This window comes from Lichenostomus cassidix, chromosome 5, assembly GCF_008360975.1.
Source record: "Lichenostomus cassidix isolate B80296 chromosome 5, HeHo_3.0, whole genome shotgun sequence".
Classification (NCBI taxonomy): Eukaryota; Metazoa; Chordata; class Aves; order Passeriformes; family Meliphagidae; genus Lichenostomus; species Lichenostomus cassidix.
This window is the reverse complement of record NC_139486.1, coordinates 59,450,224-59,476,432: the sequence shown is the minus strand read 5'-3', so window position 1 is coordinate 59,476,432 and position 26,209 is coordinate 59,450,224. Positions and strand designations below refer to the sequence as shown.

The window sequence follows — 26,209 nt, the reverse complement described above, 5'->3', positions numbered from 1 at the left end:
ACCTTCCTTGTCTCCAGTGTCCCCCAGGCCACTCCCTACCTGAGCTTCCTGTTTTCCATGGAAATATAGAATGGTTTGGGTTGGAAGGGACTTTAAAGACCATCCTCTTCTGACCCCCTGCCACAGGCAGGGACTAGAGTACATTGCTATTCCACTAAACTATGTTGCTCCGAGCTCCATCCAACATGTCCTGGAAAACTTCCAGGGATCCAGGGACAGCCACAGCTTCCCTCAGACGCACCTCAAGTGGAGCCAAACCTCAAGTCACAGTTGCAACATGAGTGGAGCTAAAACCATCCAGACAGCCCAGAGAAAATGGGAGAACCCAGCAGAGGCAGTTCCAGCTCCAACCCCTTGTCCTGACAGCCCACAAGACAGCCCACAGCCCCAAACTCAGTGTGCATTTTTGGGAAAAGACTTCCAGAGGCAATCCCAAATACCTGCCCACTTGTCTGGGCAACAGGGCTCAGTGTGAATTTTCCACACCTCAGTCTTCTCATGTGTCAGGACCTGCTGGAGATGGAAAGGAATGACTCAGGAATTGTTCTGCACTGCTGTGCCAAGATTTCTTATCCTCCTGCATGCTGTTTTTAAGCAACCACACCAAGAAAATCCATTTGCAGAATGTCTGATTCTTGGTGACTCAATTTTAATATTCCACAGTGTAGGGAAGCTCATTTCTGAGGCCGAGAAAGCTCAGACCTGTTGAATAGGAAAGATTCAAAGCAAAGACTTGAAAACAAAAGCTTTCAAGGGTGTCCCTGTTATAGAGGTTAGAGACCACGCCAATCGGTCTTAGTTCCAATGGGTAAAATTTTATTAATTACAGCAAGCAAAGCAAAAGGCCATACAGCGCTGGGTGACAGGGGGATCACCGTCCCGCCAGCTGCCGCACAGTTCCTGCTTTTCAGTCTTCTTTTATGTTGTTTAACTTCCTCTTTCGGCAGTACTCTGCGCATGCTCTTAACGTTGTGGCTGGGGGTGCGCGAAGCAAGTTTTCATAATTTCTGCTATTGTGGCCTCTTCTTTTTGGCTGATTCTTGATTCTTGTCAGAGACTACAAGCAACTTTTTGCAATCATGTGGCTATACGCCTTACACAAGCAACTTTAGCAATCAAGCTTTAGCAATCATATAATCAATTGATTAATCGTACCTATGCACCCACACCCTGGATTTATTGAACAAACACCCTCTTTTACAATCTCCCCCCTTTCTCTTAAGGTACATTTTTGTTTTGTTCAATAAATCTTTTTAGCTCTTGTCGACTCCATTCCAATTCATCTTCTCCCAGCTCCCCTTTTAGGTGTTCGTATTTTGCTCTGACCAGCATTAAATGGGCTGCTTCTAACCAGTTCTTTACAATGGCTATAAGTCAGTTAAATATACAAGGTCCAAATGTCAGCCCTAGGATGACCAGTATTAGGGGTCTCATGATTGTAGATAGCATAGTTGTAAACCAAGGGGAGCGATTAAACCAGGTTTCATACCAACTTTGTCGTGACTCAGATTCTCTTTTTCTTTGTTCTATTTGTTTCCTGAGTTCTGCCATAGTATCGACCGCTACTCCAGTGTAATCTACATAGGTGCAACATTGTTCTTTAAGGGCTACACACAATCCACCCTGTTGCATAAAAAGTATATCTAGTCCTTTTCTATTTTGGAGGACTACCTCTGATAGAGACCTTACTGATTTGACAAGTGCATCTATAGACCTTTCTAGCTTTAAAATGTCTTCGTCTACAGCTCTTCTAAGTGTTTGCATTTGTTTACCCTGAGTTGCTAAAGAGGCAATGCCGGTGCCTGCTCCTACTCCTCCAACGGTGAGTAACACTGCAACAGTCAAAGCTGTGAGGGGCTCTCTTTTAACTAAGTGGTGTTCTGCTGTCATTTGGTCGAGCACATAGTCTTTTGGATGGTAAATGATTTTAGGTATAATCAATACCTGTACACAGTAGTCATGGGTATTGTTAAAAATCTTAACAGATAAACATGGAGTGACTCCTAGAGTTCCACAGACCCATCTGGCATTTGGAGCAGGTACTAACCAGCTTGCTGTTTTATGTTTTGTTATGTTTGTTATGGTTTTATTACAGAGATGTGATTTATCTGGTGGGACTGTCCCTACACAAATCCCTTTTCCGGTTACACTTGCTAAGGTGATCTCTGGGATATTTTTGTCCCGTCCTCCCCATGCACATTCTTGTGGGTTAGACCCGTTTTTTTCCTTACTTGTTCTATGTACCCAATAGCCTCATAGTAGGGGGGTTTAATACTATAGCATAGCCAGCATTCTTTGGTTAGTTCAGGATGAGTGTGATTTAAAACATCATAGCTGGCTTGTATGAGTTTCTATAACATGCTGAATTCTTTCACCGAATCTGAGGCAGTAGTAGGATTTTCTATATCAGAGGCTATTGTGGGAGTGGCTATGGTTACATAATTTCGACTTAGAACCTCTGAATCTTTTCTTGCTATTACTGGATTTGGACCTACTGATTCGGGGTCGTGCGGGGCTATCTCCTTTTTAATGTAGAAGAGCCCCCCAGGATCTACTCTAGGTCCTGGAAACCAGAGCCTCACTCCCCAGGTTTTGCCTACCATCCACCCTGAATCCTCGGGTTTTGTCACATTTATGTATATATATTTACAGTTTCCATTTGGTGAGACCCCCTGCGAATCATAAGTAGGTGGAGTGCATCCATATGGACCCCACCCTACTTTGATAAATGGATCTGTTCCTCCTCCGGGTGCCCAGGCATAAGCAATCGTTTCACAACCCCAATAGGCACAGTAATATGAATTTGGAGAGTTACAGTAACTACGTCCTGGTGCAGTGCTGGGGCACATATAGTAGCCTCTGGGTCCCACCCAGCCCTTTGCTCGAAGCTCTGAATCATAACAGGTTGGATAATTAATCAGGTCACATGAGGTTACATTAAAACTTGGTGCTCCAGCTACGGTTTGAGTTTGAATTGTTTTCTGATTTTCCCAATTTACCAGTGTCCATTTAAAGGGTTGATGTGTGGTGACAGTGCTTTTAGCAGCAGGCGTTATAATGCTTAAAATCAATGCTAAGCCCTGGAGCTGGTGGCTTCCCCATTTAAGATAGAGGTATTGGTTTCTGGGTCGTGTAGTTCTTGACCAACATACCTTGTGCGAGCCACTTTCATTCCCAATCCTTAGGCATCTCGGCTTCCATAACCCCTTGGTCCCAGGCGTACTCTCTCTCTCGCTTTTTCCTCCTCTGTCTCGCCCGTCAACTTGGTTGCTGCAAGCCACGGGGTGAACCATCTTCTCGACAGCAGGGGTATTTCTCAGGAGGAGACCCTTTCTTCAGGGACCTGACCGTGAAGGTAAACCAACTACGGTCCTTTACCTGCGGGGCGGAGCAGCCGACTTCGCGGGGTATTTCACGTCTACAAGTGCCTGCTATTATGTTGGCCACAAAGGGTATGGGCTCGTTGGTATGATAACAATATAACGAGGGGTTTACTCCAAAGGCAAAAATGTCCCACCACTTTTTTGAGCCAATCTTGATCTCCCCTCGGGCCACAAGTAATTTCAATGCCCAATCTGTCTGATTTCGCTGGTCTCTCCAACAGGGATGGCAAATGCCACGAGGGGGAATACCTCTACGACAATGGGTCCACCACTTCTCCTTACAAACTCTGCATATATAGCATACAAAAGGGTAACAACTTTCACAAGTACTGCTATTACATAAGATTTCTACATCCTCAGCATAAATGTTTCTTGCGTGATCTTTCTCTAATTCATCGATTGGCAGTCTATATTTAATTCTAAATGTTCTATACCACCACCCTCCTTCGCCCGGTAGTGACTCTCCTTCTTTCCCGTAACAACAACACAGTTCGTAGTTCATGGATTTACCATTGTAGTACCATTTAAAGATTTGGGGCTCGCCCATGAACAACTCTTCATCTTCTACGGGCTCAATTTTGATGGTTTCTAGTGAGTTTCAGTTTCAGGTCGCCTGGTTCGCTAGTCACTTGCCACTCTCGAGGTTGCACCAGTCCTTTGATGCGACTAGCGTGCGTCCACTTCCGCTCAGCAGTTCGGACTGCGGTATTGGTGGTTATCAGTACCAGGAATGGTCCCTCCCAATGGGGTTGTAAGGTGGCTTCTCTCTAGGATTTTATGAGGACTCAATCTCCTGGTTTTACCTGATGTAAGGTAATATCAAGTGGGGGTCTTTGACTTAATAGGCCCTTATTCTATAGCTCTTGTTTGTATTTCATTAATTTTTTAATATAAATTTGGGTATTTTTATCGAGGATCCCTGGGTGTTCTCTAGGGATTCTTATATCATAAGGTATACCATATAACATTTCGAAAGGGGGTATCTCAATGTTTGCTTTAGGTTGTGTTCTGATGTTCAGGATATGTGCTCTAATAATACTTTAGTTACAGCTTGGGCCATTGCCCTAGTAGTGGGGAAAGCTTCCACATAGTGTGTTAGCTGATCTACAATGACAAGCACATATTTATACCTGCCAGCCTTAGGCAGCTCAGTAAAATCAATTTGAGCTCTTGAAAATGGTCTGACCGCTAGGGGTCTCCCTCTCATCGGTAATTTCCTTTGCACTGCTCGATTGACCTTTAAACATATTGAGCAGCTTTGTGTGATTTGTTTAGCCAAATCATGTAATTTTATGCACATATACTTTGTAGCAAAATGATCTATTAATGCTTGACTTCCCCAGTGTGTTTTCTGGTGTATTTGTGTTAATATTTGAAAATTAATATTTATATTTATATAATTTATATAATATAAATATTATATCTATATTTATAAATATAATATTTAATAGTTAATATTGATTTAGGTAACATTTCTCTCTCATCTGGCAAACGTCATTTTCCTTCAGTATTTTTAACTACACCCATAGCCTGCATTTTCTGCTCTCTCTTTCATCCTGCATTCTCAATCTACAGTCTTTCTTCAAATGTCCTTTCTTCTGACAGTAAAAAGCAAGTTCCTTCCTCTTCTCTGGTTTCCTGCTCTATCCTCTGCCAATTCTCTACTTTCTCGTACCATCATTCTTACTTGTCTCCTATGGCTCTCTTCCTCTCTCCTTACATACACCTTTTGTGCCTCCCGGAGTAATTTATCCAATCTCCTGTCTTGCCAATTTTCAATCCTCCCGAGTTTCTTTCTAATATCCTCCCCCCCATTTGTGGATTGGGACCCCCCATGGGCATTTCCCTTAGGGGAAATAAGTTATGCTGCCGAGCTCTTCCCCGTGTCAGGGGTCCATGTTCGTGATCTATTTGATCCTGATCTGGCTCGTGCTGTGGCGGGGGGGGTGCTATTGGTGGTGGTGGTACATATGGTGGGGGTCCCACAGGGAGTTCTTCTTCCCTTCTGTATTTTGATTTTTGCTTCTCTGGGTCTACCTCTGAGAGTTTAAAGACTCGGACTTCTGAGTCTCCTGGGTGAGTCACCCAGACTGCTACATAATCGCTTTCTTCCTGACTAAAAGGGGTTTTAGAATTTACCCAAAAATTTAACCTCTGTTGCACCCAATCTTCACTGGAGCCGAACTTCGGCTACCATACTGCTTTATCAATTTTCTGTCCTCCCCAAACTTCTACACAATAATAGATCATTCTTGCCTTGTCCTTATCCCCTGTCCCGGGATAATACCTCCAGTTTTCCAACATAAACCCTAGTGGGGAGTCCCTAGGTACTGGAGGGCGTTTCATGGGTTGAGGGGGCTTGCTCTTCCCCTGTCCCATCTTCCGGAGTGCCTTCAGCCACACGGGGGTTCACTCGCTTCCCCTGGTTCGTGGCCCACGCCCTCGCGGGCAGTGGGAACCGCACTACTGAGGGTCCGCACTCGCTTGGGGAATCTGGCTGCTGGTTCCCCTCCTACACACACAAACCCCCACTCATTGCACTCCGGGATCCCCGACCCCGACCGAACAGATACCCCTGCACAACAGGCAGTTACTTACGCGTCCTGCGTCTTCGTCCGGACTTTTGTGCACAAAATTTATAGGGTCGACCGGTTCGTCCTTGCCTTTTGCTTTGAATTTCGGATCGTCAGATAGAGAGGAGCGACAAGCAGGGAGCCGAGGCCGCCAGTATCGGCGGGACGCCTCCTTGAGACCCTCACGTAATCGCTGGATTCTCTATCCGAGTCACGGCACCAGAACTGTTACAGAGGTTAGAGACCACGCCAATCGGTCTTAGTTCCAATGGGTAAAATTTTATTAATTACAGCAAGCAAAGCAAAAGGCAATACAGCGCTGGGTGACAGGGGGATCACCGTCCCGCCAGCTGCCGCACAGTTCCTGCTTTTCAGTCTTCTTTTATGTTGTTTAACTTCCTCTTTCGGCAGTACTCTGCGCATGCTCTTAACGTTGTGGCCGGGGGGGGCGAAGCAAGTTTTCATAATTTCTGCTATTGTGGCCTCTTCTTTTTGGCTGTGTATTGGTTTGAAAACAAACCAGTGGGAGATCACAAGTCAAGATTGAAATTAAAAATAAGTGAAATAATACAAGGAAAAGCACTGACAAAGTCAGATACAACCTAACACCCTGTTAGGGTGGTAGTAGCAGTCCAACTGAAGTAGTCCAGTTGAAGCGGTGATCCTGTGAAGGTCTAGTCTCCAGCTGAAGATCCAGTAGTAGCTCTGGTCCTCTGGGAACCCAGTAGACAGGGCTAGCTCAGGCAGTTCCAAGGCCAGGTTATATCCAGGTGGGAACACCTGGCTCCTCCCTCCTCGGCAGAGCATCTCACAATGGGATGAGATAAGTCCATGAGTCACACGGTGGGTCCCTGATGGCCCATTGCCTGTCATGCGGGGTGGTTCATTAGCAGGTGATAGCAGCTAACGGCCCACAGCTGGTGGTAATAGAATACTTAACTACATCAATATTGCAACCTAGGACAGGCTGATTCTTGATTCTTGTCAGAGACTACAAGCAACTTTTTGCAATCATGTGGCTATACGCCTTACACAAGCAACTTTAGCAATCATGTGGCTATATTTGCAATCATGTGGCTATACGCCTTACACAAGCAACTTTAGCAATCAAGCTTTAGCAATCATATAATCAATTGATTAAGCGTACCTATGCACCCACACCCTGGATTTATTGAACAAACACCCTCTTTTACATGCCCATGGAGAAAGGGTCAGAATGTGATGATCTGTAAGGTTCCTTCCAACCCAAACCTTCCCATGTTGATTCCTCACATCATCCAGAATCCACCCCAGGCAGGAGTTCCCCTGCTGCACACAGCACCAGCCTGACAGAGCTCCAGGAGCATTTGGACAGCACTCTCAGGCACAGGGAGGGATTGTTGGGATGGCCAGGGAGCAGGTGCAGGAGATGGCCAGGATGGTGCAGGGCCAGGAGCTGAACTCTGTGATCCTCGTGAGTCACTTCAAATTCAGGATGTTTTTTGATTCTATTTCACAGTGATTCTATTTCATGAGGATTCCACTTTATGATGATTCTGCTGTGTTGTCCCTATTCCGGGGCTCTGGCACATCCTCAAAAGCCCTCTGGAAGGCAAGTCTAACAGAGAGGGTGAATTCCTTTGCACAGCTCCCAGCCAGGAAGTAAATCAGAGGGTGGGCACTGCTGTTGGCACAGGCGAGCAGGACAGAGGTGCTGAGGGCAAAGACAGAGGGGTCAAAGGCTCTCAGCAAGAGCCAGAACCCAAAATCAGCGGTGAAGAAGGGAAAGAAGGTGACAGGCAGCAGGACCAGGGCACAGAGCTTCCGTGGGGGCTGTTTCCATGAGCAGCACAGGAGCCTGGCCAGCAGGGCTAGAGCAGAGCAGATCAGGGTGAGCACGGAGAAGAGGTAGCTCAGCACCAAGGCCACCAGCACCGAAGGGCAGAAACAGGGGGTGACGGTGAGCAGGAAGGAGAGGAGCCAGAGCAGAGCACACAGGAGCACCGGGAAGCGCTGGGAGCGGTGGCAGGGCCAGCAGGACACAGGGAGGACAAAGAGAGCTGTCCAAGCACTGAGGGCTGTCAGAGAGTAGAGCCGGGCAGTGAAAGAGAAGAGGATGGTGACGTTCAGCCCGGCTGTCACACCCCGTGAGCCCAGCTGGTGGCAGAAGCTCTCTGGGACATAAAATATCCCCAGGGCGATGGTGATGAAGAGCAGGAAGGTGAAGTCAGCGATGGCCAGGCTGAGGATGCAGATGGTGATGGGGCTCCTGCGGGTGTGGAAGCCGAGGAGCCAGAGGACAGCCCCGTTCCCCACCATTCCACACAGGCACAGGAGCAGCGTGACAGGGACTCTGCTCTAGTGGCTGTTGTCACACTGGGTCCAGTTGGAGTGCTTGTCCTCATTCCAGCTCCCGTTGGAGACTTTCCCACCGGGCTGGCTCCAGCAGGCAGGGCTGGCTGTCTCTGTGGCAGGGGACAATGTGCTCATTGTGACACCTCTGCTGCTTCTCCTTCCCTCACACAGCTGGACGGGTGACAAACACACACACCTTACCAACACTGCTGTCCCCCACACGTGGCTTTTCCCATCTTTTCCCACCCCCAGCTTCCATGTGGAGCAGCAGAGGGAGAGGCAAGGGACAGGGCAGATTGCTAGTAGGATGTGGGAGATGGGTATGACTGCCTGGAACAAAAGCCAGGGAGGTACCTCCTTCCTGACTTTGGACAGCACAGAACTGGAGGAGGAAAACAGTTGGAGAAGGAAAGGATTGCCTGTGGAGATATCGGAACAAGTGGCTTTGTGGTGGATCTGACCTGGATTCTCAGCTGTTTTTTGGCATCACTGAGCTTCTGGATTCCTTCAGCAGAACACTCGATTCAGTATTGCCCCCTCCCCTTTCCTACAATATTTTGAGCTTTTAATACCCTACAGACCGATATTCCCCCACCAAAATCAGTCAGCATGTCCCACCTCAAAGAGGGGGACACTGATTATGTTGAAAGACAAGAGTCTGACCTTTCCTTTCACAGCCTGGAGAATTTCACTGGAGCAGACACACTGTGGGTTCACATTGCCTCACACACACCAGCTGCTGTCCCTGGGTCAGGATCTTCAAGAGCTTCCCTGGAATGCTCACTTGGGAAAGGGGAGAGAAGCCTGCTGGGTGAGCCTGGGCAGTGTCCAGTGAGGGGTCTGTCCCAGGCCCCCTTTTGTCCCTGCTGGATCATTTTCTCCAGGGCTCTCACAAACAGGAACTATTTCAGAGCCTTTGCTGGGATCAGAGCTCTGCTTCTAATCTGCTCTTGACTCTGTCCAGGAAATGAGTAACAGGAGAGAGCCTCAGCAATGAGACCTGTGGGAAAGCAGTTTGTCTCTGTGTCAGGTTCCTCTTTGGTTTTAAAGCAACCCAAATCCTGAAATCTTGTCTTTTGAACTGCCTGAACTTGCCCCTCTTATTCCTGGGGTGAGTCCCTAGGACCCTGCACTACAAAATTTGATTCCTGGTTCAAATATTGTTTTGCTACTTGTATACCACAACTTCAAAGGTATTTGACTTTAACCATGCAGTTTCCAAGAGGATTCATGCAATAAGAAATGCTCTGTGTGAGCTGGAGCACAGGCATACAGCAGAGGGATGATTTAACATTTCAGAAATGTCATTTTTTTCTGAGAAGAGGTGAATCAATGCTGCTCTCTTGGCTACAAGCATTAGAAAGCTAGAGATTTCATTCGACTCATGTTCTACACTCCCTTGGGAGTCAGACAGCAACCTACAATGAATTCCACAGAATTCCTAGAAAGCTGAAATGAGATGATTCCCACCCAGACTGACATGTGTCTGGGAGCTGGGATGCTGCTGCTGGAATCTGGTGTGTGTGGAGACCCTGGGAGCAGAACTGCCTCCTCTCTTCCTCACTGACACTGTGTTTGTGTCCCCAGCTATGGAATCTCACATCCCCTCACTGGGCCAATCCTTTCCAGTGCAAACAGTTCATGATCCATGAGCTAAAGGGGCTCCAGGAGAGCTGGAGAGGGACTTTGGAGAAGGGTCTGGAGGGACAGGACAAGGGGATATGGCTTCCCACTGACAGACAGTGCGTTCAGATGTGATATTGGGGAGAAATCCTTCCCTGTGAGGGTGCTGAGGCACAGGTTGTCCAGAGAAGCTGTGGCTGCCCCAGGATCCCAGGAAGTGTCCAAGGCCAAGCTGATTTGCATTTGGAGCAATGTGGACTTTTGGAAGGTGTTGCTGCTGGTGAAGGGGTGGGATCAGTAAAAACAACCACAAGTGCTCACAGGATGGAAGAGAAGAAGGATGAGCTCTGGTGAAGGGCTGATAGGGGGATAACAGCACTCCAAAATCTGATCTCTAATAATTTATTGCAGGGAGTGGGTTCAGGTTGGATATTAGGGAGAAATCCTTCCCTGTGAGGGTGCTGAGGCCCTGGCACAGGTTGTCCAGAGAATCTGTGGCTACCCCAGGATCCCTGGAAGTGTTCCAGGCCAGATTGGATGGTGTTTGGAGTAACCTTGTCTGGTGAAAATGTCGCTGCTGGCAAAAGGGTGGGATCAGGTAAAAACAACCACAAGTGCTCACAGGACTGAGGAGGAGGAAGAGGAGGAGGAGGAGGAGGAGCTGCTGGTGAAAGGCTTCGACAGAGTGTGCCTGCATAAGAATGTCAACGAAGGGGAATTCTTGTCTCAGTTGTGCTCCCTTGAGTCCAGGGAAGGTTTTGGCAATGATCCCAGAGCTCTTTCCAGAAAGGGAGTTTTTTCTGACAAGCATCCAGCTGCCTCCCCAGCACTGCCAGCACTGCCAGCATTCCAGTGCCACCAGCACCACCAGCATCCCTCTGCTGCTGGAGGGGCCATGACCCCTCAAGGAACAGAAATGAGCAATGGTAGAAAACTGTTGGGAGTGGGACGGCAGGCAGAAGATTGGACATTCTGCAGGGAAGAAGTGTTTCTAGTCAAGAGGAAATGACAAGCCATTCACACAGTTCTGGTGGAGCTTTTGAAAAAAGCCATTTCGTTTACAGAAAAAAAAAGTAAAAGTGAAACTCAGATGTAGCCAGAGCGGCAGTTTCTGACTCCCCCATGACTCCACCAACCCTTAGGAAGCAAGACTGTGACAGGGCACAGAGAGAAGTCAGCAGGACAGGAGTGGGGACCTCCTGGGGATCTGGGCACTTTCTCCTTCGTGTTTCTGACCTGGGAGGCTCTGCATTAGGATATGGATCCAAAAGGAGCAAGAGATGCTGGGAACTGCCACTGATCTGGACAGACACCCTTTGCCTGCTGCTGCCCCACACTGAACAGGTCAGTGCAATGCTTTCCTTCCTTCCTTCCTTCCTTCCTTCCTTCCTTCCTTCCTTCCTTCCTTCCTTCCTTCCTTCCTTCCTTCCTTCCTTCCTTCCTTCCTTCCTTCCTTCCTTCCTTCCTTCCTTCCTTCCTTCCTTCCTTCCTTCCTTCCCTCCCTCCCTCCTTCCTTCCTTCCTTCCTTCCTTCCTTCCTTCCTTCCTTCCTTCCTTCCTTCCTTCCTTCCTTCCTTCCTTCCTTCCTTCCTTCCTTCCTTCCCCACCTGCCTCTCCTCCAGCAGCTGCTCTGTTCCTGCCACCCTCTCTCAGTGACTGCAGTGTCCTCCCCAGCTCCTCCCTCCTCTGCCCTGACCTTCCCTTCCGCATCTCCTGCTGGACATCCCAACCCTCCCACCTCCCTCTCCCACACCACCATTTTCAGCACTCTCCTCCCCTGCACATCTCACTTCTCTCCACTGAATCCTTCCTGCTTCAGGGAGCTGCTGAGGAGCTGCATGGTCATTCCCAGGATTCTCCAAGCACTGATCACTGACTTCCCATCCACTCTGACCACAGCTGGGATCCATATCCCACTGCCTGCCCTGCATACATCCATGGAGCTGAGCACCACATCCCAACCTTCCACTTCACCTACTGATGGAGACGATCTGTGTGGGATAGATGTCACTGACTTGGCCACAGATGGTGCCACACTGCTTATCTGCCTCTGTGGGCTGGCTGGGAATGGGGCTGTTGGCTGGCTCCTTGGCTTCTGCATGCAAAAGAGCCCCATCACTGTCTACATCTTCCATCTGGCTGTCATCAACTTCCTGTTCCTCCTCTTTGTGGTCCCCTGCACTGTGCTCTTCCTGCACGCAAATTTGTTCTGCTCTGCTGCCCCGTCCCTGCTGTACCTGACGGTGCGTTTCACGCTGTCCTTGTTTCCCTGCAACCTGGGGCTGTACCTGCTGACAGCCATCAGCATCGAGAGATGCATTTCCACCCTCTGCCCACTCCGGTGCCACTGCCACCGCCCCCAGCGCGTGTTATGGGTGGTGTGTGTCCTGCTCTGGATGCTCTCCATCACTTTTGTTGTCACAGTGACTTCCCTGTGCCAGTCACAGGAACACGAGCACTGCCAGGTGGCTCTCATCTCCATGTTTGCCATCAACCTCTTCCTCTTGGCCCCAGCTGTGGTCATTTCCAGCACAATCCTCTTCATTAATGCCAAGCAGCAACAACCCAAGAGGCTCAGCATCACTATCTTCCTCAGTGTGCTCTTCAGTCAGCCCATCACCCTCTGCAATTTCCTGCAGCAGCTCAGCTACACCATTGTGTCCTCCCAGGTTGCTTTCCTGCTCGCCTGCATCAACAGTGCCAGCAACCCCTTTATCTGCCTCTGCGTGGGGAGCTGGAGGAGGCACTGCTTCATGAGGTCACTCCAGCTCTCCCTCCAGAGGGCCTTGGTGGAGCCAGAAGAAGACACTGCCAGCAGCAATGATTCAGCCATGGACACAGCACTCTGAGCCTGTTGATCCCTTCCACTGCACTGCAGAAGGACCCTTGGACAGTGGCTGAGGGTTTCCTCGAGCCACCTGATTAATAAACATCCCCAACATCCCCCCTCCCACGATGTAATCCTGCAAGAGAAGACAGCAGGGGCATGTGGGAGGGATGCACTCCAGGGAGCACATTGGAGAATGGCTTTCCTCCTCCCTTCCAGGACCTAAAAGACTACTCCCCCAAAAGGGATCCTTCCCAAAACAACTGTAATTCCAAAAATCCCCCCAGCATGGTTCTTACATCCCACCGCAGTCTGATATCAACAAACAGCATCCTGAACCCTGAGCTGCCTTCACCCCGTCTGCCAGCGCTTGCTGCCTTCCTCTGGCTCCTGCTGCCAGCCGGGAATGGGGGTGGAGGGAGGGAGGGAGGGGACACAGGCATGGCTTGTGCTCCCTGCAGCAAACATGATCCCGAGTGCCCAGAGCTGGGATGGCAGCGGCACAGCCGGCATGGGCAGGATGGCCCAGGGGCTCAGCATTCCCTTCCCAGCTGCTCTCTGAGTGGCACAGCAAAAAAACTCTCCAAATATAATTTCTTTCTAGTGTTGTGAGTCAGGTGCAAAGGACTCAAAATTTCTTCCTCTCCCCTTGTTTCAGCTTCTCTCTCAGCAGACTGAGATGGTGCAGCTGCAAGGGGAAGGGAAGTCCATAGTCCTCAGCACAGCCACCCCCTTCCAGGAGCAGGGTGACACCTGTGTTTGTCACCATGGGCTCCACGTGGCATCACCTCTCCCCCTGTGGCTTTACTGAGGTCACCAGCCCCACCACAGCCCACACCTTCCCACTATGTCCCACCCCATTCCCACCAGCCCCACCATGTCCCACACCCCCATCCCAACCTTCCATCCCACTCCCCCATGCAGCCCACACACCTCCAGTCCTTCCCATCTCTCCCATTCCCATCCCTGAGACTCCAGTCCCTCCCCATGGGATGCTCACCCCAGGCTGCCCCATGAGGCTCTGGGGAATGTTTCTGGGACACCCCACTCCAGAGCTTCACCCCCAGTGTCCAGCCCCCCAGCCTCTCATGGAAAGGAGCAAGCGGCAGCGGTGGGATGGATCCAGCAGCATTTATTGGGGTGGAGGAGCAGGAATGGCCGGGAGCAGCGGAGACACTGCCGGAGCTCCCGGCTGGAGCGGGGCAGGAGCGGGGCTGTGGGGCACTGCCCGGGGGAAGAGGGCCCTGAGGGTGGGGGTCTGGAGGGAATCAGGGGGAGATGGGCGGGTCTGGGGTTTGTTGGAGGGGTCAGGAGGGGTGTGGAGGTGGTCGGAGGGGGTCTGGATGCTGTTGATCCCAAATATTCGCCCTGGAGGGCAGCAGAGACCAATAGGTCATGCTCTGTGGCTGCCTTATTTCCTTGGGAACTATTGCCTAGAAGCAGTGATTGCCCATCCACCTGGGCGAAAACTAGAATACAATGCTTCAATTAACTGACAATCTTGTGCACTTTATTCTGACTTAATATCTGGCGCACAGATCACCTGTTGCAGAACCAAAACATGGATGACCTTTTCTACAGCTTCTTTAGCCACTTCCATATTTTGGCTCTATTTTATTTGCCTGGTGTGTTCTATGGGGCATAATTGAAACTTCAGCTGCTTTTTCAGCCTCCAAGGGGGGTAATATTTGTGTCCCATGCTTGATTGATATAGCTTGTGCTTATAACAAACCTCTCTGTCTCCACATTGCTCTGACGGCAGGCAATGATCCAAAAGCATGTTTAGAATCCCTCCAGATGTTTACTTTCCCTTTGGCTCAGTTCCAATGCCTGGGTGAGAGGAGTTCCACCCTCTGCAGTTTGTCCCAGAGCCCATTTAGGAGCTTCCTGAATCAACAGCTCCTTAGCTGTGACTGCTCACAAACAGCCAGGCCATCCTTGAATAACTCAATCAGTGAATAACTCAAAAGATCTCCTGGGATCTGGCAAACCCAAAGACAGATTCCCATTAGTGCTTTCTAAAGGTGTTTGAACACAGCCCAGGCATCATCAGTCCATACAATAAAATCTTTATGGGCAGTTATAAAACTCCATACAAAGGGTGGACTGGTAATCCCAAATTCCTGATCCACCACCTGACCATTCCAAGCAAAACATGCAATTCTCTTACAGCTCATGGCTCATGCTTAGTTTTCTCTGGCCTTGGAGAATTTCAAAACCCAGGAAGCTCACAGTCTTCTTCATCACTTAGGCCTTCTCTCCCAATCCCCTGTAATCATTTAATCTTCTAAAGTTTAACAATTCAGCGGTTGGGTCTCAGCACAGTTCTTTAGTTTTGGTGGCCAGCAGAATATCATCAACATGTTGTAACAGAACATCTTGCAGTTTAAAGGTCTACTGTTCTTGTAATTCCTTTGCCAGTTGGTTCTCCGAAACTGTGGGGCTATTTCTAAATACTTGTGGAAATGCAGACTTGCCTGTGGATTTTCCCACTTAAATGTGAATAGTTCCTGGTTGTCATGGCTTAGAGGTGTGCAGAAAAAGGCATCCTTTAAATCTATTACAGTGAAACATTAAAATATTTTTTTTATTATTGCTTTTTTTTCTTTTTTTTTGCATGAGCATGAGTGTATATGAGTTAGCTACCATTCTATTTTATTAATTCCTGAAAATTCTTTTCAATATTTCAAATTTCAAGGATATTGGTTATGCCTTACCAGGCCTGTGCCTGATTTTAGTTTGATTCTTAGAAGTTCCACTATTTGATATCCCAGGAATGTCGCTGGCCATTGGGGATTACTGCATCCTTAATTTTCTTTGCAGTAGGTTCAGACTGGGAAGTCAGTTCCTGTAACATAAAAATTGACGCTTCCACGTATTTAGGAATTTTAGAGATTTCAATGTGAATTTAATTGGATTGGGAAAGGGGTCATGTTTCACAAGTCCTGGTGGCACCAACAATTATGATAAAGTCATTCCTTAACTCCCATTGGAGCGTATTTAATACTGAATCAAAACCCAGTTTTTAATTTCTCTCTGCACAGGAGTTTGCAGCTGAATTTTAAACCTTTTTTGCCTTTGGCCATCTAAATACTTAGAGCAGACTTGTCTGTGCTACACATAGAACAACAATTGAATTCTTTTCTCCATATTGTCCTTCTCTAAAGGCAAACCAAAAGGATCCAAAGGCACTATAATCCCTTTGGTATTCAGGGAGATTTCTTAAAGTGGAAAACATTAATCCAGCCATTCATCTCATTTTGTCCTCAAAACAAGAATAATATCAGTTATAAAAAATTGTTATAGTCCCAGGTACCATTTTGTGGCCATTTTTCTCCCGACTCCAATTCATACAAAGGCCACTACTGATAAAATATTTAATTAAATTCTCCCTGGCAGCTGTTCCATGAGGAAGGGCCACCAATCTTCCTTCAATGTTTCAATCTACATCCAAATGGTGATTTTCTCAAAATACCATCCCTGTGAATCCCTTTAGATTGATCCGTACCCATAATGACGCAATACATTATTTAATTTCCAGAACAACCAGGTTCAAACATACAAACCAAAACAAACAAACAAACCAAAGCCAAAACCAAAAAACCCCTCAACTCAACCCAAGCCAAGTTCCAAAATACCAAAAAAACCCCCAGGTTACAACGATATGGAAAACCTAGGTTACCCAACACAAAAAAACAGGTTCCAAAAGACAAAAAAAAACAAGCTGAAAAAATACCAGTTTCAATATACCAAAATAATTCCATTTCAAACCACCAGAATACCAAGTTCCAAAGGACCAAAATAAGCCAATTTCAAAATATCAAATTCCAAAATACCAGTTTTGGAAACCATCTTATATGGGCAGGGTTCCCAGACTGGAAAGAATACCTTAGTGTCAAAATGGATCTTCCCTATGTCCCAAATGAATCCAGTGGAAATCTGTGGTTTTCTCCAGGAAAGCCCACATGCTGGCATACCAAATACAGAGGACCCCCCAGGTTTTACATGAGATCAGGCAGTTCTCCCACATGGTTTCACCAGAAATAATCCTAAAATGGGCAGGAATAAACTTTCTAACACAATGTGAAGCATTAGGAAGCAGGAATTCTTTACCTCCACAGGACACATGGAAGGATCTCTCCTTGTTCTGTATCTGTGGTGAGACTTTAAAACAGGAATTTTTTTTCCGTTATAACCACATATAGTCCTTGAAACATATTTCGTACCTAATACATAAAAAACCACTTTCCTAGAACTAGTTTCCATGCAGCCACCTCCTAAAGGAAGCCCTTTTATGGTCCTGCAGGTTCATCATGATTTAGGATTTCAGAAATGTAATTTTGTCTAAGAAGAAGTGAATCAATGCTGATGTCTTGGCTTTAACCATTAGAAAGCTAGAGGTTTCATCTGAGCCATCTTCTATACTCCCTTGGGAGTCAGACAGCAACCTACAGTGAATTCCACAGAATTCCTGGAAAGCTGAAATGAGATGATTCCCACCCAGACTGACATGTGTCTGGGAGCTGGGATGCTCCTGCTGGAATCTGGTGTGTGTGGAGACCCTGGGAGCAGAACTGCCTCCTCTCTTCGTCACTGACACCGTGTTTGTGTCCCCAGCTATGGAATCTCACATCCCCTCACTGGGCCAATCCTTTCCAGTGCAAACAGTTCCTGATCCATGAGCTAAAGGGGCTCCAGGAGAGCTGGAGAGGGACTTTGGAGAAGGGCCTGGAGGGACAGGACAAGGGGGAATGGCTTCCCACTGACAGAGGGTGGGTTCAGGTTGGATATTGGGGAGAAATCCTTCCCTGTGAGGGTGCTGAGGCCCTGGCACAGGTTGTCCAGAGAAGCTGTGGCTGCCCCAGGATCCCTGGAAGTGTTCCAGGCCAGATTGGATGGTGTTTGGAGTAACCTTGTCTGGTGAAAATGTCGCTGCTGGCAAAAGGGTGGGATCAGGTAAAAACAACCACAAGTGCTCACAGGACTGAGGAAGAGGAAGAGGAGGAGGAGGAGGAGGAGGAGGAGCTGCTAGTGAAAGGCTTCAACAGAGTGTGCCTGCATAAGAATGTCAACAAAGGGGAATTCTTGTCTCAGTTGTGCTCCCTTGAGTCCAGGGAAGGTTTTGGCAATGATCCCAGAGCTCTTTCCAGAAAGGAAGCTGTTTCTGAGAATCATGCAGCTGCTTCCCCAGCACTGCCAGCATTCCAGTGCCACCAGCACCACCAGCATCCCTCTGCTGCTGGAGGGACCATGACCCCTCAGGGGACAGAAATGAGCAATGGTAGAAACCTGTAGGGAGAGGGAAGGCAGTCAGAGAATGGGACATTCTGCAGCGAAGGAGCATTTCTAATCAAGAGGAAAGGAGGAGCCAATTACAAAATCCTGCATGCAGAGCTTCTGGCAAAAGCCACTTCCTTTGTAGCAAAAAAAAAAAAAAAAAAGCAAAGAGTAATAATTCCAAGTAAGAGCAAGTAAGTGGAGTTCTGACGCAGCCAAAGATGTAATTTCTGACTTGCTCATCCCTCTCCACCCAGTCCTGGGGAGCAACACTGGGACAGAGCACGGAGAGGAGCCATCAGGATTGGAGTGGGGACAGTGGGAATATTCTGGTGATCTGGAGACATTCTGCTTCATATTATCAACCTGGGAGGATCCACTTTACCATATGGATCCAAAAGGAGCAAGAGATGCCAGGAAGCAGCACTGATCTGGACAGACACCCTTTGCCTGCTGCTGCCCCACACTGAACAGGTCAGTGCAATGCTTTCCTTCCTCCCTACCCCACCTGCCTCTCCTCCAGCAGCTGCTCTGTTCCTGCCACCCTCCCCCAGTGACTGCAGTGTCCTCCCCAGCTCCTCCCTCCTCTGCCCTGAGCTTCTCTTCCGTGTCCCCTGCTGAACATCCCAACCCTCCCACCTCCCTCTCCCACCCTCACAATTTCCACCACCCTCCTCCCCTGCACATCTCACTTCTCTCCACTGAATCCTTCCTGCTTCAGGGAGCTGCTGAGGAGCTGCGTGGTCAATCCCAGGATTCTCCAAGCACTGACCACTGACTTCCCATCCACTCTGACCACAGCTGGGATCCATATCTCACTGCCTGCCCTGCGTACATCCATGGAGCTGAGCACCACATCCCAACCTTCCACTTCACCTACTGATGGAGACAATCCGTGTGGGATGGATGTCACCAACTTGGCCACAGATGGTGCCACACTGCTCATCTGCCTCTGTGGGCTGGCTGGGAATGGGGCTGTCATCTGGCTGCTTGGCTTCCGCATGCAAAGGAGCCCCATCACTGTCTACATCTTCCATCTGGCTGTCATCAACTTCCTGTTCCTCCTCTTTGTGGTCCCCTGCACTGTGCTCTCCCTGCAGGCAGATGTTGTCTGCTCGGCTGCCCCGTCCCTGCAGTACCTGATGTCATGTTTCCTGCTGTCCCTGTTCTCCTGCAACACAGGGATGTACCTGCTGATGGCCATCAGCATCGAGAGATTCATTTCCACCCTCTGCCCACTCCGGTGCCACTGCCACCGCCCCCAGTGCCTGTCAGAGGTGGTGAATGTCCTGATCGAGGTCCTCTCCATCGCTGTCATTGCCACAGTGGCTTCCCCGTGCCTGACACACCAATACGAGCACTGTCGGGTGTCTCTCATCTCCATGTTTGCCATCAACCTCTTCCTCTTTGCCCCAGCCGTGGTCATTTCCAGCACAATCCTCTTCATCAAGGCCAAGTGTGGCTCCAAGCAGCAGCAACTCAAGAAGCTCAATATAGTTATCTTCCTCAGTGTGCTCTTCAGTCTCCCCTTCAGCCTCTGCAATTTCCTGCAGCAGCTCAGCTACACCATTGTGTCCTCCCAGGTTGCTTTCCTGCTCGCCTGCATCAACAGCGCCAGCAACTCCTTTATCTGCCTCTGCGTGGGGAGCTGGAGGAGACCCTGCTCCATGAGGTCACTCCAGCTCTCCCTCCAGAGGGTCTTGGGGGAGCCAGAAGAAGACACTCCCAGCAGCAATGATTCTGCTGTAGACGCAGCACTCTGAGCCTGTTGATCCCTTCCACTGAACTGCTGAAGGACCCTTGGACAGTGGCTGAGGGTTTCCTCGAGCCACCTGATGAAGAAATATCCAAAGGATCACCCTCCCGTGATGTAATCCTGCAGGAAATGACAGCAGGGGCATGTGGGAGGGATGCTCTGCAGGGAGCACATTAAAGCATGGCTTTCCTCTTCCCTCCCAGGTCCTAGAACATTATTCCCCCAAAGGGATCCTTCCTGACACAGCTGTAATTCCAAAAATGCCCCTGGCACCTGGTTCCTGCATCTCACTGCAGTCTGATATCAAGAAACATCATCCTGAACCCTGAGCTGCCTTCACCCCATCTGCCAGCGCTTGCTGCCTTCCTCTGGCTCCTGCTGCCAGCCGGGAATGGGGGTGGAGGGAGGGAGGGAGGGAGGGAGGGGACACAGGCATGGCTTGTGCTCCCTGCAGCTAACATGATCCCGAGTGCCCAGAGCTGGGATGGCAGCGGCACAGCCGGCATGGGCAGGATGGCCCAGGGGCTCAGCATTCCCTTCCCAGCTGCTCTCTGAGTGTCACAGCGAAGATCTCCCTGAATGTCTTTTGTTTCTGGTGTTGTGAGCCAGGTGCAAAGGAACTCTTTTCCTTCAGAAATTCTTCCTCTGCCGTTTCTTTGGGTTCTCCCTCAGCAGACTCAGATGCTGCATCTGCAAGGGGAGTAGGTATCTGTGATCCTCAGTACAGCCACCCCCTTCCAGGAGCAGGTGACACCTCTGTTTATCACCACATTTTCCAAGGGGCATCACCCTCTCCCTGTGGCTTCACTGAGGTCACCAGCCCCACCACAGCCCACACCTTCCCACTATGTCCCACCCCATTCCCACCAGCCCCACCACGTCCCACACCCCCATCCCAGCCTTCCATCGCACTCCCCCATGCAGCCCACACACCTCCAGTCCTTCCCATCTCTCCCATTCCCATCCCTGAGACTCCAGTCCCTCCCCATGGGATGCTCACCCCAGGCTGCCCCATAAGGTTCTGGGGAATGTTTCTGGGACACCCCTCTCCAGAGTTTCCCCCCTTGGTGTCCAGCCCCCCAGCCTCTTCTGGAAAGGAGCAAGCGGCAGCGGCAGGATGGATCCAGCAGCATTTATTGGGGTGGAGGAGCAGGAATGGCCGGGAGCAGCGGAGACACTGCCGGAGCTCCCGGCTGGAGCGGGGCAGGAGCGGGGCTGTGGGGCACTGCCCGGGGGAAGAGGGTCCTGAGGGTGGGGGGTCTGAAGGTTGTTGGAGGCAGTCAGGAGGGGTCTGGGGTTTGTTGGAGGGGTCAGGAGGGGTCTGGAGGTGGTCGGAGGGGTCTGGATGCTGCTGATCCCAAATATTCCCCCTGGAGGGCAGCAGAGCTCCATAGGTCATGCTTTATCTCTGCTTTATTTCCTCGGGAACTACTATCCAGCAGCGGTGACTGCCCATCCACCAGGGCGAAAACTAGATTACAATGTTTCAATTAACTGACAATCTTTTGCACTTTATTCTGACTTAATATCTGGTGCACAGATCACCTGTTGCAGAACCAAAACATGGATGACCTTTTTTGCAGCATCTTCAGATCTCCTGGCATCTAGCAAGCCCAAAGACAGATTCCCATTAGTGCTTTCTAAAGGTGTTTGAACACAGCCCAGGCATCATCAGTCCATACAATAAAATCTTTATGGGCAGTTATAAAAATCCATACAAAGGGTGGACTGGTAATCTGAAATTCCTGATCCACCACCCGGCCATTCCAAGCAAAACATGCAATTCTCTTACAGCTCATGGCTTGTGCTTAGTATCCTTTAGCCTTGGAGAATTTCAAAATCCAGGAAGCTCACAGTCTTCTTCATCACTTGGGCCTTCTCTCCCAATCCCCTGTAATCATTTAATCTTCCAAAGTTTAACAATTCAACAGTTGGGTCTCAGCACTGTTCTTTAGTTTTGGTGGCCAGCAGAATATCATCAACATCTTGTAACAGAACATCTTGCAGTTTAAAGGTCTACTGTTCTTGTAATTCCTTTGCCAGTTGGTTCTCCAAAACTGTGGGGCTATTTCTAAATCCTTGTGGAAATACAGACTTACCTGTGGATTTTCCCATTTAAATGTGAATAGTTCCTGGTGTTCATGGCTTAGACATGTGCAGAAAAAGGCATCCTTTAAATCTCTTCCAGTGAACCATTAAAATATTTTTTTTTCTTACTGGGGGATGTTTTTTGCATGATTATGAGTGTATATGAGTTAGCTACCATTCTATCTTATCAATTGCTAAAAATCCCTTTCAATATTTCAAATTTCAAGGATATTGGTCATGTCTTACCAGGCCTGTGTGTGATTTTAGTTTGATTCTTAGAAGTTCCACTCTTTGATTTCCCAGGAATCTCACTGGCCGACACAATGGAGATTACTGGATCCTTAATATTCCTTGGAGTAGGTTCAGATTGGGAAGTCAGTTCCTGTAACATAAAAATTGAACATATTTATTGATATGTTCATAAGCATATCATAAGCATTGAACATATTACACATATTTAGGGATTTCAGGGATTTCAATGTGAATTTAATTGGACTGAAAAGGGGCACGTTTCATGAGTACTGATGGCACTGACAACTGTGATAAAGTGATTCCTTAACTCCCCTTGCAGAGTATTTATTACTGAATAACCAGCTCCTGGCCCTACCAAAAATCCTGTTTTTCATTCCTCAGTTCCTCTGCTGGGGAAGAATCATCTGGTCCCTCTTCACAAATCCTCTGCTATTGCCCTGAGAGGGTTTGCAGAAATGCTGGGTTTTACCTGAGGACATTTGCCCTTCTATACTTTTTACAATATCCACGTTGATTTGTTCCCACTTTTCCTAATGAAGCTCGAGGAACTCAAACACTTCTCCTGCCATGAGACTCTCCCTTGCCACCCAGCGGTGAGAGTCCTTTGCTGATTTCTTTCTGCTCTCATTTTCTATTTAGTTCTGTTTAGTTATTTCCTGCTTGGGTTTTTTTCTATTTTCAATTCATACATCCTATCCATGCAACAAAAAGGAGTTTACTCATATCAAAACACTCAAACCCCTCTGTTGTCTGGATTTTCTGGAGTTTTATTCTAATATCATCTGAGGACTATCCTAGGAAAAGAGGAGCCAGGAGACTTTTACTCTCCTCCCAAACCTCCTCTTATATTTATTGCTTTCTTATCTAATCCTGCAGCTAGCCTTCTCACTCCTCTGCACAGGACTTTGCAACTCAATTTTAAAGCTTTTTTTCCTTAACCATCTAAATGCTTAGAGCAGACTTGTCCCATGCTACACACAAAACACCAACATTTAATCCTTTTCTCCATGTTGTCTTTCTCTATAGGCAAACCAAAAGGATCCAAAGGTACTACAATCCCTTTGCTATTCACAGTGATTTTTCCAAGGGAAAAACATTTCAGCATCCATCAATTCATCCCATTTTGTCCTCAACACAAGAAGAACATCAGTTCTAAAAAATATTATTGTCTAAGGTACCATTTTGTGGCCACTTTTTCCCCAACTCTAATCCATACAAAGACTGCTGTTGATTAAAATATTAAATTAAATTCTCCCTGGCAGCAGTTCCACCAGAGGATCCACCAATCTTCCTTCAATGTTTCAATGTACATACAAGTGGTGTTTTTTTTTTTAAATACCATCCCTTTTAATGCCTTTAGATTGACCTGAACCCATAATGACAGAATAACTGATTTAATTTCCAAAACAACCATGTTCCAACATAAAAAATAAGCCAAAACCGAAACAAAAAACAAAAAACAAAAAAACCCACCAAAACATCCGAAAAACAAAAGCAAAACAAAAAAAACCAAACCAACAATGCAGAACCAAAAACCAAGCCATGTTCCAAAATGCCAAAACAACTGCTTACAAAAATACCAAAAACCTGGGTTACCAAAGAAAAAAAAAACCACCTTACAAAACACCAAAAAACTAAGTTACAAAAAACTCGAAAACCACCGAGTATAAAAAAGACTAGTTTCAATATACCAAAATAATTTTGTTTCAAACTACCAGAATATCAAGTTCCAAATGAGCACAATAAGCCAATATCAAAATATCAAATTCCAAAATACCACTTTTGGAAGGCATCTTATATGGGCAGGCTTCCCACAGCAGAAAGAATGCCTCATTGTCAAAATGTCAAAACTGTGTCCCAAATCAATCCAGGAGAATCACTGGTTTTCTCCAGGAAAGTCCACATGCTGGCACACAATCTCTGGAGGAACAACCCAGGTTTCACATGAGATCAGGCAGTTCTCCCACCTGGTTTCACCAGAAATAATCCCAAAATGGGAAGGAATAAACATTCTAACACAATGTGAAACACTAGGAAGCAGGAATTCTTCACCTCTGAAGGACACATGGAAGGATTTCTCCTTGTTCTGTGTGCAGTGAGACTTTTCAACGGGGTTTTTATCCATTATAACCAAACAGAGGCATTAAAACATGTCTCTTATCTGATACCTAAACATCTGTTTCCTAGAACTAATTTCCATTCATCCACCTCCTCCTGGAAATCCTTTAATGGTCCTGGAGGTTCATTAAGAGAGGTCTCTGGTGGTTGTATTCACTGAATGCTGCAATATTACAGGCGACCTTGCTTGAACTTTTCCTTTGGCCATGCGCTGTTGCTTCTTCTTACAGAACATGCCCCAAAACCACTGGAAGCCTCCTTATCTGTTTCTCCACTGGTTCCAGTCACGTTTATCATCCTGTGTCCATACCTTTTCATTCTTTTATCTTTTTGGCCACTTCTTTGAAAACCTTCAGGGGAGCTGAATATTTTTATTTACTATGTTATTTGCCAATCCCCTGATAAATATCCAAACCGTCCCACCTCCCTCTCCCACCCCACTATTTCCACTGCCCTCCTCCCCTGCACATCTCACTTCTCTCCAGTGAATCCTTCCTGCTGCAGGGAGCTGCTGAGGAGCTGCATGGTCTATTCTGGGATTCTCCAAGCACTGACTCTCCATCCACTCTGACCACAGCCAGGGGCCTCATCCCACCAGCTGCCCAGTGTCCATCCATGGAGGTGAGCACTGTGTCCCCACCTCCCCCATTACCCACTGAAGAAGATTCATGCGGGATTGATGCCACCAACGTGGGCATACACAGTGTCATGCTGCTCATCAGCCTCTGTGGGCTGGCTGGGAATGGGGCTGTCCTCTGGTTCCTCCACTTCAACCCCATCACCGACTTCCTCTTCTACCAGACCATCACTGACTTCCTCTTCCTTGTCTTCATGGTCCCCTCCACCCTGCTCTTCCTGCTGGAGGATGTGTCCTGCTCTGCTCTCGTGCCCCTGAAGTATTCAAGCTTGCTTCTCCAGCTGTCACTGTTCTGCTATGACTTGGGGCTGTTACAGCTGGCATTCATCATCATTGAGAGATGCAGGTCCATCCTCTGCCCACTTTGCTGCAGTTGCAAAGTGCCTGGGCACCTGTTTTGGGTGGTGATGAATGTCCTGTTCTGGGTCTTCTTCTTAACTATGATGGCTGTCACTCCCACAGTGAATTCCCTGTGCCAGTCACACGAGCAGGAGCACTGCCGGGTGGCTTTCATCTCTCTGTACACCCTGTACCTCATCCTCTTTGCTACAACCATGGTCCTTTCCAGCACAATCCTCTTCATTCATTTGAAGCATGGCTTCCAGCAGAAGCAACGCCAGAGACTCCGTGTTGCCATCTTCTTCACTGTGGTCTTCAATCTGCCCCTCAGCCTCTGGCATTTCCTGCAGCAGCTCGGCTACACTGTTGTGTCCTCCCAGGTTGTTTTACTGCTCACCTGCATCACCAGCACCATCAAACCCCTCATCTACTTCTTGATGGGGAGCTGGAAGAGACACTTTTCCATGGAAAGTTGCAGGAGGCACTTCTCCAAGCAGTGTCTAAGGGAGGTCCTCCAGAGGGTCTTTGAGGAGCAAGAAGAAAACACTCCCTGCAGCAATGGCGCTGCCATGAACACGGTGGTCTGAGCCTGTTGTTCCCCTGCACTGCTGAAGGACCTCAGGACAGTGGCTGAGGGTTTCCTTGAGCCACCTGATTAATAACTATCCACAGGATCACCCTCCCTGTGCTGCTGCATCCCCTTCCCCTTTCCAGGCTGCACTGGCATCTCAGAAATGCTCCTGAGGCCTCAGCCTTGAGGAGCAGCCCCTGGGCTCAGCTGCTCTGGAGCTGAGCACAAACTCCGTCTGCTCCCAGGAAATGCTGCTCTCCAACAAGCTCCTGGCTTTTAGGAATACCCTTGGAAACTGGTTTTCTTGTCTGAATGGCGCAACATCCCTGTTCTTACACTCCCAAAGAAAGTGTCTGACATGAAGTACGGCCTGGTGAAACATGGTTGTGACTAAAGCCCATCTCTTGGGGCCTATAAACAGCAGTCCAAAAG

At 48.2% G+C, this 26,209-nt stretch overlaps 3 protein-coding genes, 1 long non-coding RNA gene and 1 pseudogene across 4 annotated transcripts in view; 3 read left to right on the top strand and 2 right to left on the bottom strand.

The window, feature by feature from the left end:
• Positions 1-7,480: 7,480 nt before the first annotated feature.
• On the bottom strand, positions 7,481-8,425 carry LOC146436836 (mas-related G-protein coupled receptor member X2-like; annotated as a pseudogene).
• Positions 8,426-11,812: 3,387 nt separating this feature from the next.
• LOC146436835 (mas-related G-protein coupled receptor member H-like) lies at positions 11,813-13,106 on the top strand. The gene has a single exon (XM_085063278.1). The coding sequence runs from the start codon at positions 11,850-11,852 to the stop codon at positions 12,759-12,761; it is 912 nt and encodes a 303-aa protein (XP_084919404.1). The 5' UTR covers positions 11,813-11,849; the 3' UTR covers positions 12,762-13,106.
• A 1,605-nt stretch (positions 13,107-14,711) lies between these two features.
• LOC146436834 (uncharacterized) lies at positions 14,712-18,969 on the bottom strand. Its single transcript, XR_014852775.1, has 3 exons — positions 18,897-18,969; positions 15,457-15,587; positions 14,712-15,296 (listed from the first exon to the last, which is right to left on the bottom strand). It is a non-coding gene; the product is annotated as an uncharacterized LOC146436834 (long non-coding RNA).
• LOC146436833 (mas-related G-protein coupled receptor member H-like) lies at positions 17,950-20,094 on the top strand. Its single transcript, XM_085063277.1, has 2 exons — positions 17,950-18,490; positions 18,738-20,094. Exon 2 carries the CDS (start codon positions 18,856-18,858, stop codon positions 19,777-19,779), a length of 924 nt encoding a protein of 307 aa, XP_084919403.1. The 5' UTR covers positions 17,950-18,490; positions 18,738-18,855; the 3' UTR covers positions 19,780-20,094.
• Positions 20,095-24,794: 4,700 nt separating this feature from the next.
• The window catches only part of LOC146436832 (mas-related G-protein coupled receptor member A1-like), a 36,163-nt gene continuing 34,748 nt past the window's right edge, over positions 24,795-26,209 (top strand). The window contains exon 1 of the mRNA XM_085063279.1: positions 24,795-24,851. Within this exon, the coding sequence (XP_084919405.1) occupies positions 24,846-24,851 (6 nt within the window). The 5' untranslated portion in view covers positions 24,795-24,845. The remainder of the gene's footprint in view (positions 24,852-26,209) is intronic.

Coding starts and splice junctions, on each gene's coding strand:
- LOC146436835 (XM_085063278.1), top strand. CDS start 11,850: ATGGAGCTGAGCACCACATCCCAACCTTCCACTTCACCTACTGATGGA.
- LOC146436833 (XM_085063277.1), top strand. CDS start 18,856: ATGGAGCTGAGCACCACATCCCAACCTTCCACTTCACCTACTGATGGA.